Raw genomic sequence first — 13722 nt, 5'->3', positions numbered from 1 at the left:
GTTCACTCAAAAGAGAAACCTTTCAATTGTTTAATTTGCAACAAAGGTTTTGCCCGTAAAGATCGTCTTAGTGTACATATGACTGTTCACACTAAAGAGAAACCTTTCAGTTGTACAGTTTGCAAGCTAGATTTTGCCCATAAAGTTCATCTTAATGCGCATGTGAGGCTTCACACTGGAGAGAAGCCTTTCAATTGTTCAATTTGCTATAAAAATTTTGTCCGTAAAGGAGATCTTAGTGTACATATGAATGTTCACTCAAAAGAGAAGCCTTTCAATTGTTCAATTTGCAACAAAGGTTTTGCCCGTAAAGTTCATCTTACTGAGCATGTGAGGGTTCACATTGGAGAGAAGCCTTTCAATTGTTCAATTTGCAATAAAAATTTTGTCCGTAAAAGAGTTCTTAGTGTACATATGAATATTCACTCAAAAGAGAAACCTTTCAATTGTTGAATTTGCAACAAAGGTTTTGCCCGTAAGGATCATCTTTATGAGCATGTGAGTATTCACGCTAAAGATAAACCTTTCAATTGTAAAATTTGCAGTAATAATTTTGTCCATAAAGGAGATCTTAGTGTACATATGAATGTTCACTCAAAATGGAAGCTTTTCAATTGTTCAATTTACAACAAAGATTTTTACCTGCAAGGTTCATCATAGTTAGTATGTGAGGTTTCACAGTAAAGAGAATCATTACCAACTAACTAACTCTCTAGCCTTCTTAAACCCGAAGGTTCATGGCTGCAGCAACACAACCATTCCATCTTTCCCTATCTTGAGCAAGATCTCTATACTCTTTTCCATCCCTACCGATTTCCTTTAGGTCCATCTCAATTTTGTCCCTCCATCTTCGTCTTGGCCTTCCTACAGGTCTCTTACCATCAGGTTTCCCAACAAGAATCCTGTAAACTCCTCTTTCCTCTCCCATTCGTGCCACATGGCCTGCCCACCTAAGTCTTCTTGATTTAATTATTCTAATAATATCTGGACATGAATACAAATTATGTAGTTCTAAATTTTGTAACCTTTTTCACTCACCCGTCTCCTCATCCCTTTTAGGTCCAGATATTTTTCTAAGGATCTTATTTTCAAATACTCTTAATTTATGATCCTCTTTCAATGTAAGGGACCAAGTTTCACACCCATATAATACTACAGGCAAAATTACTGTTTTGTATATTTTAACTTTTAGTTTCTTAGATATTAAACGAGAAGACAAAAGTTTATGAAGAGAGAAGTAACATGCATTTCCTGAATTAAGCCTACTTTTTATTTCCTCTTTAATATAATTTTCATTTGTTAATATTACTCCTAAGTATTTGAATTTGGAAACTGGTTCAAACGAGTTGTTATCAATAATTAGATTTTGATTATTACCTAACACTTGGTTTCGGCCTGTAAGCATATATTTAGTTTTCTCATTGTTAACTTCCAAACCTATCTCTTTAGCAGTTTTGAAAAATATTTTAGCATTATTCTTAATTGTATTCACATCATCACCCAGTAAGTCTACATCATCTGCATATGCTAACAACTGAGTCATACCATTTAATTTTATTCCTTCTTTAGTTTCTTTTACCTTCCTAACAGCATATTCTAAGGCAAAATTAAAGAGCAATGGAGATAATGCATCTCTTTGTTTTAACCCACCACGAATTGTAAATTTGTCATACACATTAATACCCACACGAATTTTACTTTCTGTTTCACTGGTGCATACTTTTATCATACTAACAAGCTTCTTAGGTATTCCAAACTCTACTAATATATTATATAATTTATCTCTTTTGAACCGAATCATATGCTTTTTTGAAATCAATGAATAGCTGATGGACATTTTGATTATATTCCCACTTTTTTTCAAGTGTCTGTCTGATGTGAAAAATTTGATCTGTAGTTGATCTGTTACGTTTAAATCCACATTGTTAATCACCTATAATTTCATTAGCATATGGGGTTAGTCTTGTTAAAAGAATGTTAGACAATATTTTGTATGTTGTTGAGAGTAGAGAAATTCCAAGGTAATTATTGCAGTTCATTTTATCACCTTTTTTCAACACAGGAACAATTATGGATTATTTCCACTGTTGAGGGATTTCTTCTTTATTCCATATTAAACAAATTAATTTATGAATTTGACATATTAACGAATTTCCACAGTATGTAATTAACTCAGCTGGTATTAAATCAATGCCAGGTGCTTTGTTATTCTTTAGCCTTTTAATAGCATCTTTAACTTCAGTCAAGTTAGGTTGTGCAACTAAAGGTTCTGCTGTGTGTACTTCATTTACTTCTGATTTATCTCCTACATTGACATTTAAAAGGTAATTAAAGTAGTTCTTCCATCTATTTAGAATATCTATTTATCTAGAAAATCTCCGTCTTTATCTTTTATCAAGTTTACTTTAGGTTGCCACCCCTTTCTAAATTCATTTACACTTTTATATAAATCTCTGATATTTTTATTTTTGCTGTTTGTTTCAATTTCGTTAATTTTGCTTTTCAAGTAATCTCTCTTTTTACTTCTATATGTGCAGTTAACTTCTCGCTTTATTCTATTATAATTGCTTAGATTTGTATCATCAGAATTATTTAACCACCTAAGCCTAGTCTGATTTCTTATTTCTATTAGTTTATGACATTCAATATCAAACCATGGCTTACTTTTTCTTGGCTTATGGTATCCTATAGTTTCTTTAGCTGCTGATTCTATTGCGTTACGTATGTGCTCCCAATTCTTATTTACATCTGTCTCATTTATATTTTCATCATCATTTAAATCCTGCAAAACGCGAAATTTATTTTACAGTTTAATTTGGTAATCTTTCTTAATTCTTTCATCAGCAAACTTTCCTCTATCAAATTTTATAACTTTTAGATTTTGTTGCTTATGATTTACCACTGAGAGTCTTTCTCTTAATTTAGCCCGACCCTGTGGCCGAGTGGTTAGCACATCGCGCTGCGACGCCAAGGGTCCCGGGTTCGAATCCCGGTCGGGTATGGTTGTTTGTGAATGTCCATTTTCATCCATTTCATCATTTCATCACTCATCCCCATCTTCGCAAATTAGCCAAGAGGCACAAAACGCGAAGTAAAATAAACTAAATCAATCAATCAATCAATCTTTCTCTTAATTTAGCAATTACTCAATAATGGTCACTTGCACAGTCAGCACCTCTATGCGAATGAACGTCAATTATACTAGTATGCCTTCTCTTATCAATGAGAATATGATCTATCTGATTATGAGTTTTGCCATCTGGAGAAGACCTGGTATATTTATGGATATCTTTATGTTTAAAAGTGGTACTTTTCACAATTAAATTCTTTGAGGTTGCAAAAGTAATCAATCTTATACTATTATCATTACTTAATTCATGAAGACTTTCTTTACCAATCGTGGGTTTAAATGTCTCTTCTTTGCCTATCTGTGCATTACAGTCACCTAACAGAATTTTTTTCATATCATACTGAGAAAATTTATCAAAGACCTGTTCTAACTCTGTATAAAAATCATCTTTAGTTTCATCATCTTTTACTTCTGTTGGTGCATGTATGTTTATTAAAATAATTTTACACCACCTACCCTGTAAAACTGCATATGATATCCTATCATTAATAAATTCTAATGTTTTAAGAGCCAAGATAATTCTATTATTTATGAAAAAGCCTGTTCCAAAATTATGATTTTCAGTACCACCATAGAAAAAAGTATAATTTTTAGTTTTACAATTCCCTTCTCCTGGTCACCTAACTTCCTGGACAGCTACTATATCTAATTTATACTTAACCATCTCATTAACTGTACACTGAAATGCCCCAGGCTGGTAAAGGCTCAGAACATTTCAGGTGCCTAATTTAATATCCTTATTCCTAATGTAGATCTTATCCTTAGTCCAGGGACCTCCCAAAGTAGTCCCCACCCAGAGATCCGAATGGGGGACTATTTTACCTCCGGAATATTTTACCTTGGGAACATCCATGGCCTTAAATTGCTGTTTCTTGACATGTCTTTTTACAGTGCAGAGTTGTCAGCTCTACGCCTAACCCCCAATATGAATGGAGGAACTACTACACAAGACAAACACAAACACATTAGACAGCACAACTACTACACAAGACACACACAAACACATCACAACTATAACACAATATAAACACAAACACACCACAACTATTACACAATATAAACACAAACACACTACACACCACAACTACTACACAAGACAAACACAAGCAAATTAGAGAGCCTTGAAAAATTTTCAAAACTTTCGTAATGGTGGGTGTGGGTAACGCACAAAATTTTGTACAGTGTGTCCAAAGAGGCACCAAAGAAGTATGACTTCACAAGATACAACTGGACAATATTTTAAGGCAATAGTATCCAACATGTCAAGTTCAAGATCATATATAGACTGTCCATTGCATTCTCAAAAGAATAGTTGTTCTGTGTTCCCGCGAGAATAACAAAAGAAGTTTTATCTCCTTGTTTTGTGAAAGAAAGAGGAGAATAAGTAGCAGTGACGAAAGGAAATAGGAAGAAGTACTTTTATTAAGAAGACAATATGTCCAATGCACAGACATAAAATACAATTTTAGTAGTTGTTGTTTGCTCACAATTGTGTCACAGGGAAATTTTTAATTTAGTTTGAGGATACTTTTCGTCAGATAGTGTTTATAGTCTGGAGGGAAAAGTGCTTTATTTAAGTGTATGCACTTGTGGTAAAGTGGCATTCATCGCTTTGATGTAAAATCTCTCTGCCTTGCAATCTAAGGGTCCAAATAAGTTTCACTTCCATGACACAGACATTCCAGTTGTATGAAGCCAACTGGGTGTTACCCACAGGCTGAATAAATCGTAACTCACCCTTGTTACCTTAATCAAAGACTTATTGTCAGCTTTAGATTTTATGGTGAGGAGAGAAGGAAGGGTGTTGCTAATTTAATGTAACATTAATTGATGATTTATTGTTACTTTCCGAGATCAGAGTTACTTTTGGGATCAGAGTAAGCATATGCTTGCTTGCCATCGGGGGAGTGAGGGTTGGCTAAGGCCATACCCATACTACGAGGAGGGAACCCGCAAGAAACTGGAATTTTGTAATAAAAAACTGGGTATTTATTTTTAGGTGTTACAAATTTAATCACCTTCAAAGTACTGTCTATTTGATGCAATGCACTGGTCTATATGTGATTTTCACTTTTCAAAGCAATCTTGTAAGTAATGCCTCCATCGTTTTTTTCTTCACCTCTTCCACATCTGCAAAACTTTTTCCTTTGAGCTTTTTTTCATTCAGGGGAATAAAAAGAAGTCTCACAGAGCAAGATCAGGTGAATATGGTGGGTGGATAAACTGGGTCATGCTGTTTTTGGTTAAAAATTGTTTCGCACTCGAGGAGTTGTGTGCTGGCACGTTGTTGTGGTGAAACCAGGACTCCCCACTTTGCCACAACTCGGGGCGTTTTTATTTCACCGTGTCATGCAAATGTTTCAGACAAATAAACAAGTTCATTGATTGTTCTGCGATGGTCTTCCAAGATGAGTTCATCCATTCGGGAGGTCTAGGGTGGTCATGAGCGAGGTTGGTCTGCAAGTGACAAATCACCATTCCTGAAGCAGGAAAACCACTTGTAAACTTGTGTTTTTACCCACAGCAGCTTCCTTGAAAGCTGTTTCAAGTATTAGAAATGTTTTTCCCTAACAGAAAACAGAATTTCAAAGTAGTGTTATTCAAACTTTTCAGCAATCACAAAAACGACGAACAAGCGAGAGGAGCTTAACAAAAAAATAAATACCAATTACCAATTGTTCAATTTTTAATAAATATTTTGCAAGTGGAAGAGATCTTAGTGTATAAATATATAAAAATATATATAAATAAATATAAATGTTCACGAGAAGGGTAGCGTTTTAATTGTTCAATTTTCAACAAAGGTTTTGGTCCTAAGGATCGACTTAATGTGGATGTGAGCATTCACAGTACAGAGAAGCTTTTCCGTTGTTGAATTTGCTAAGATGTTTTGTCTGGAAGTGTAAACTTCATGTACACATGAACAGGGTGGCGACAGACCTGAAAAACCGGGAAAAGTCAGGGAATTTGAGGTGTCAAAAAAGTCTGGGAAATGCCTGGGAATTTTGTCTTGATTGACCTTTTTTTGTTGTTGTTTAAGACTGAACTCTGCACAGGAACAGGAAATCTTATTGCCTCAACTTGTAGGCCTCTTTTATGCACAACACAACCACAGTGCCAGAAACCAGTGGTGGCAGGAGGAGAGAGAGAGAGAGAGAGAAATTTCCGGAGGGGCAGAAAAATGTTAAGCCTCTAAATATTACGTGGAAATTGCATTGAATTGTCATTTTTTCTTGTCCGCATGGGGTAGTAAGGGGATAGAACTATCAACAGATGGAGGGGATGGGAGCGGGTGGCGCCATCCGATTGTTGTCAGACGTCGTAGTAAGGGATTTTGATGAACAAACTTAAGGAACTTGGAAACAAATAGGCTCCATTGATACATACGACTTTGTCGAATATCGCCACCCAGCAAAGTATCTCGCTACAACATGCAACAGAAATTGCATGCATGGCACTCATATGGAATTGTTTTTTGTTGGATGTGTTAGGACTGCAACATCCAACAAAAATTGCATGCATAAACAAGAAGAGCTTTAGACTGCAAATATGCTGCTGGAATTTTAATATTCTTAGGGATCACCTCACCATATTTAATGTAGCAGTGCTTTTATAGGTTTTCTTTCATCATCCTGACGTATTACTGGTATCGCACAAGTTAACATACTACATTTAAAATGACATTGCACTATTGTTAGATATCAAGAAGAATTGAACAAAACGAGATATATATATTGAAAATATAATAAAAAAGTGAAACATAAACCTGCATTGGTGAACGTTATAAAAATTGACAAGTGCATGCTCCCAACCTCAATTTTACTGCAACACTAGTATTGCAATGAAATTAACGCCACTCTCTGTCATGTCTGTTTAAATTCGTGAGAGATGGTCATTAATCTCTCACTGAGTGAAGTTAATATCCAATATTATGAAATAAAATACTAATAATAAATACGTAATTATTTTAATATATTTACTCGAATCATTCAATCATAAAGGCAAATCACTTTCTTCAAGAATTGACTTTTCTCTGCCAGCCCTGCTAAATTTTCACTTTCCATCTACTGATTTATACGGGGGTGGCCAGAAAGTAATTTCCAATTAGTAGGGACATTTATTTTTCACAAACGCAAAAATCGTGAAAAATTGTAATTGCTGCGAAGTATGTTTATGAATGTGCAGTGATATCTGGACACATTTTTTGCCCGTTCGAAATATCGAATAACGCGAATGTGGCATAAAATGTTGGCGTTTTTAGCGATTTTTTTAAAAAAATGTCCTAAAACAACGAAAAATTCCATGAAATCCAACATTCTTGTCCTTTCTAGGCCATGTTTGTGTACATAGAACGTGCAAGTTTTCCAACATTTTATTCAAGAGTAAACTATAATGCTTGTTATATGTACATGGAATAATTCTGGCAGCCACATTAAATCATGTATTTCCCACGATTTTTTCAACTTCTATCAAAACCATTGCATCATAGAGCAAAGTGACAGAGTTCTAACAGGAGATCGAGTGTGTATCTACCGTCACACAGGAGCCACATCTTCAGTATTTGTCGCACGAGATATTTTTGAATTACCAAGCTAGCTAGGTGCGCACCACCAGCATTTGTCGAGCGAGAAATAATGGAGCTCAGTCGTTAGGGCATCTGACTACCATGCGAGAGACCCGGGGTCAATCCCCAGCGGGGAAGAACCGGGATCTTTTCCACATATTCAAACTGCTCTGACGCCCACCCAGCATCATATGAAGCGGGGACCTGGAGGAAATTTTGAGGGATAAAGGTAGCTAGGAGCATGGTGCTGATCACACCACCACACCTTCAGCCGTGATCAAGAAAGTGTGGGGCCCTAACTCCACACCCCTATACACCTTCATGGCAAAGTACAGGGGAGCATTTACTTCCTCAAAACTCTGTTCTAACATATCAAACTGTCACGAAAATACATAGGCCATGTGACCTACAGTTATAATAATAGTTTAAAAGCACAATGGAGTATGAAATTTTGGTATATTTGGTAGAGAAATGTTCTAAAACAAAACCGCAAATTTTGGGAAATGTAACACTAACAAGTCAAAAAAAAGATAATGCCAATTTTTGGTGCCATAATATATCGGTATCTGTCACATGAGATTGATTGATTTAATTTTTTTGTCTCTCACCTGAACTGATTCTTATGGTCATTATGCACCCTTCAGTATATATGGGGAAAATTCCATTATCTACAATCCTTACCTTAAAATTAAAAAGGAGGTATGGAAAATAACTTTCCCAAAATAACTTTCAAACTCGCACAAAGAGGCATAGGCCATGTGACTTACAATTTGAAACTGTAGTTTAAAAACTCCATGAATGTATAATTTCAGATATTTGACAGAAAATGCGCTATAATGAAAATGTGAATTTTGGGAGAAATAACACCGTATAGTAAAAAATAAAAAAATAAGAGATTACACCAATTTGAAAATAATATAAAATAACAAGGTCCCTACCGATTAGGCATAAATAAAACAAGAATACCAGTTGTAATTTATTGCATTAGTAACGGTGAGTCCTAACCTAATTTTTGGCATAATCACCACTGTTGTTCTGACATTTGTCATTGCATGGCACTAAATTTTGTATGCCCATGGCATATGTGTCTGACAGCAAAGACTGGAACTATCTGTACCGCAGTGTAGCTGTCAAATCCTTGTCCTGCAAGAAACCTCTTCAGTTAAACAAAGAGATGAAAGTCGGTACATGCAAGGCCAGGGCTGTACAAGGAGTGGTCCAAGATCTCTCACCTGTAGTGATGCAAAGGGCCCACGTGTACTCACCTGTATGCGGTTGTGCACATTCGATTGGCCTTCCATGAATTGTCTGCACTGCCACGTTCTCTCACGTGAGCATCTACCAGCTTAGCACAGGGTAGAAACAATGAGATAACTCTGGGTACAGATCAGGGTGACTAACACTACGAATATGTGGAAAGAAACAATAGATTTAACCCACTACGGAGGGTACAATTCGTCATATATTCTTGAATAATCATGTACAAATACTAGATGACTTTGGAAAATCTTTTCATACAATATTTTCTTCTATTTTTTTTCTTATTAATTGTAGCCAATATTCTTCTTTGGGCTTCTTCTTCTTGTAATCGCTGAGGCTTCTTCTTCTTATTATTGCTAAGATTTCTTCTTCTTGTAATTACTAAGGGTTCTTCTTCTTGTAATTACTACATATTGTGTATTTTTCCTTCTGTGGGCTTGTTTGTCGATCTTATCCAAATTGACGTAAATATTAATCGATCGCACAGACAAACAAAGAGAAAGGGGTTAGTTAAAGATCGCCGCCTGGCCGAAGCTAACCTTAACTTGGAGCTGCAATAGATGCGCCTACCAAAAGTGCTTGGGTGCTGCCGTGAAATGGCGCCACACCTGAGAAAAAACAACCCAAAAGCCGCACGAAACTCTCAGTTCGTGGGAACCAAAATAGAACCACAATCGTAATTACTATTCGACTTCCTTACTTTTATATAATGATCACTTATGCTATTACTGAACATTAATTACCCTTTCCACCTTATTTATATCCTGTTATTGTGTTATGTTCATTTATTTATTTCATTATAATTAGTATTAATATCTACAATCATTATTTCACCACATCAGTGCTTTCCTTTTTCTCTATTTACAATTATATAAGTTTTCTTGGGTGCTGCCATCTCTGGCCCACTTTCTAAACTGCTTTATGCCTCATCAAATGTAAACGTTCTTTTTGCATGCTGCCATCTATGATCCTCTATCTCAAAGAACAACAATGCAGTTTGTGTACGTGACAGCACCATCGTCTGATCATACTATCACTCACGACGTCCGGTCTGCACACCTCACATGATTGCTGGTGGCTCTGTGCCAGATTCTGAGCAATCAAAAATCTGATTACTACACGTAGGCTACATCGCAGTCTGTGGGAGACTGTATGAGAGCTGCAATCTTTAACCTAGAACTGTCCTAAAACGGCTGCATTGCAACTGTGCCAGATTACAGCTACATGCCACTTTATTCTGCATGCATGTGTGATTCGCTCTCCGACCACTAGTGCTGCGTACAGGCACCATTGAAGCTTTTTTCAGGATGCCCCTCATATATGAACTTTCAGAAGCTGTTATAAGCAGTGTGTTTTTGTTGTAGTGTGTGGTTAGCTAAATCAGGTACCTATAAAATGCAATTCTATAAATTCCTTGCATTAAATTTCTAACACATACATACCTTTTTCATCAGCAATAACGGTATAACTGCATGTTGTCAGTTTCACAGTACATACTTTACTTGGATATACTGTAATGAAGCATAAATCCCATTGATAATGTAAGGAAATATGACACTTTCTCTTGTTCAATTCAATTGTTTCACTTATATGCAAGAGTTAAGTTGTTTGCTTTACAGAGAAGAGAGAAGTATCTTTATGCATGGAAAAATGAGTCTGCACTGGTTCTTGCAAGCAGAAGGTTTCAAACCGAGAATGGATAAGGAAACTGATAAATTACAAATTGTATTTTTTAATCAGTAACTCTTCACTCTTACGTTATTTTGTCGTAACTTTAAAAATAATCAAGTATTTTATATTAAACTTACTGTGTATGATTAAATTCCATAATCATTCCCTAGTTTGTGAATTGTAATAATTTTTCAAATTCACTATTTTGCTGTTTGAATTCAATCATAGAGAATAGAGAAATTAAGTCAATTTCATAGAAGATAATATTGGTACTTAACAAATCCATACCTGGATCTGTATGAGTTTATTATTTCCATTTGCAAAAACATCAATTTAGTTTAGTTTCTAATTGTCAGGGAAAAATATAAATTTTGTCCTAGAAAACCTGGAAAAGTCAGGGAATTTCATTTCTACTTGTTTTTAGCCACCCTGATGAAGCTTGACAGTCAAGATGTTTTGGGATTGAAAGACGTCTTAATTCGGATATGTGCATTCATGCTAAAGAGAAACCTTTTAATTGTTCAATTTGTAACAGTTGTTTTGGTTGGAAAGATAAGTTTAATAGACATATGAGGAAGTTTCGTCTCAAGGAGAAACTGAATTTGTGACAAGATTTTCCTGTAAAGCTTACTTCAGAGTACATATGGGGAGACACAAATGAAACGGTAATCTATTAATCCTTTAATTTCAATCAAATATTTTCTCTGCAAGCAAAGTTATTATGCACATGAGGAGATTACACACCAAACAGAATTCATTAAGGAAGTATTGCATGCTGGAAATATTGATTTGTGTTGAATTTTTAGAAATCATACCGTCAGTGTTTCTAAATGGATTTCTAAATAGAATTCTAAATAGAAATCTCTTGATTGTATTCATCTCACATGCTTTAGGATCTGGACATCTGCATTATCAGAATCAATTGTTTGTACATCAGGAGGAACGTCTCTATATCCAGCAGGGATCTTATCCGTGCTTTCAAACATGCCACCAGTAGTTGAAAGACAATACCGATACTTGATTTTTAACAGAGCAAACCATTTGTTATGTCTATTTTTTATCCAAGATACAAGACAGAAGAAAGCAGTCATAGCAGGCTCTTTCACCTGTACATTGTGAGCATTATGGATAAGGATTTTATTGGCCTGAGCTGTGCACATTGTACACATGATCATATTTCAGCAGATTCCATAATACATGTTAAAATGAAATTCGAAATCCACTGATTGCTTGTAAAAAGATGTTTCTCTCACTTAAGAAAATTAACATTGTAACATTTAAATTGAACTTTAAATTGATGAATTTAATTATCATCTTTTGACTTTTTCCCAGATGTGCCTCTAAATATCAACAATATCAGCATTCGTACAGAACTTTTTTCACAAGCAATGCCAGAACCATGGTTTTTGCTTCATAGCCACACACACATTCCCTTCGCATCAATTTGTGCACGAGCAGTGGCATCCCCAGGATTTTCGAGAGGGAGGAGTTACATATACTTTCTTTTGGTGGCCCTCATTTTGTCATATTTTCCTACTTTTAACATTATTTTTTTGTAGGACATACTGGGAGATAGGGGGTGTTATAACCACCCCCCCCCCAATCTCCTTTGGCATGCCACTGTGGACGAGTTTCACCACTGCGCTATGAACAATTGGCTGCGCCACCTCTCAATGTGTCTGCAGATGAAGAGATCTGCAACTTTCCTTGCACTCTGTGCACCATAGTGTAAGCTAGTGTCAATGTGCTCTTTGATCAATGGCATGTTTGTTCATTGCATAACAAGGAATAAACATTGATGATTAGCATGCACATAACAATGGCAGGCTTTATCCTTAACACTGAGTAAATTGAAAATGATTAAAGGCATTGTTAAATGGATTTCACCATTTGCCAGAAAATTTCACATGATTTTGATCTGTCACTTTTCGCGTATTCCGATTTGAAGAAGTTAAGTTGAATTCAAGATATTGGCTTAGGTTTGTAACATACCTCTGGGATGAAGCCTTTGGTCTTCCAGTTACTTCATATGGTTCCATTCATGTAAGAAATTATATGGGTGATTCCACACTTTTGAATCACACTGATAGTTAATAAGAATGAATATATTGTTTTATGCATGTTGAAGAATTCTGTAAGTTATAACAAGTAATACATTTTTTAAAAATTTCCATTCTTGAGAAATCACCATATAATTTCACTGGTTCATATGAACTGGCAGAACCTTAAAATTACATGTTTTGTTTTATATTTTACACTCTGTATGTAATATCCTGTCTTTTTATAATAAAACAATATATATAACTGTGTTATTTATTTTGTTGTGAATACTCCAAAAAATTCGTGTTGAAACATAGTTATAAGTATTCATCGCAATGAAGAACCATTTAAATCCCAACATTAAAGTTCCATATATTATTTGCATATTAGATTTCACATCAAAGATAATACTTTTAATTGTTAATTTTGAACATAGAATTTAACCATGAAGATATTTGATATACATATGAGACTTCATAGCAATGGAAATTCAAATTGAAAAAATTTTACCTGCACACAAGAAAAAAAGGACAACATGATACAAAAAATATCAATTTTATCTTCCTTTGGCTTTCATGTGTAGTTTCTCTAAAGAAGTTTCAACGAAATAAATGAATACTTTACTTGAGCCTCAGATTTATTGAATATCATAATTAGGACAGAGTTGAGACTACTTCCAATAATCTTATAGTCCCCCTTCCCTGTGATTGTGATGGTACTGCAATTATACATGTTCAGAATATTTATACATAATGAAATATATGTTTTCTGCAGCAAATATACCAATTCAGGGTGGCTAACTATGCATGAATTCAATGTAATAAATTGCAACTATTGTAAATCCAAATGAATTCATACATTTACAAATTCCCCGAGGTAAGTTTTTCAAAGTTCAGCTTTTATTTTTATCTAGGAAGGAAAGAAAGGAAAGCTGCATCGAAAATATAACAGAATTTTCTCTCAATACATTTACGTTGTTAGTGCCCTTTGCACAACAATTTATCTGACAGACAGATTATTGCAAGATATCATGAAATTGATTGTGTAAATTTGAGTT

At 35.0% G+C, this 13722-nt stretch overlaps 1 protein-coding gene across 1 annotated transcript in view; it reads left to right on the top strand.

Annotated features, from left to right (window-relative positions):
* LOC145999279 (uncharacterized) overlaps positions 1 to 5426 on the top strand; it is a 60823-nt gene extending 55397 nt beyond the window's left edge. The window contains exon 4 of the mRNA XM_083136216.1: positions 5298 to 5426. Coding sequence (XP_082992342.1) covers positions 5298 to 5426 — 129 coding nt within the window. The remainder of the gene's footprint in view (positions 1 to 5297) is intronic.
* Positions 5427 to 13722: the final 8296 nt, after the last annotated feature.

The sequence above is a fragment of the Lepisma saccharinum genome, chromosome 15 (genome assembly GCF_977018435.1).
Source record: "Lepisma saccharinum chromosome 15, izLepSacc3.1, whole genome shotgun sequence".
In the NCBI taxonomy this organism is placed as follows: domain Eukaryota; kingdom Metazoa; phylum Arthropoda; class Insecta; order Zygentoma; family Lepismatidae; genus Lepisma; species Lepisma saccharinum.
Note: the sequence above shows the minus strand (reverse complement) of the source record. Positions and strands in the feature narration are given on the sequence as shown.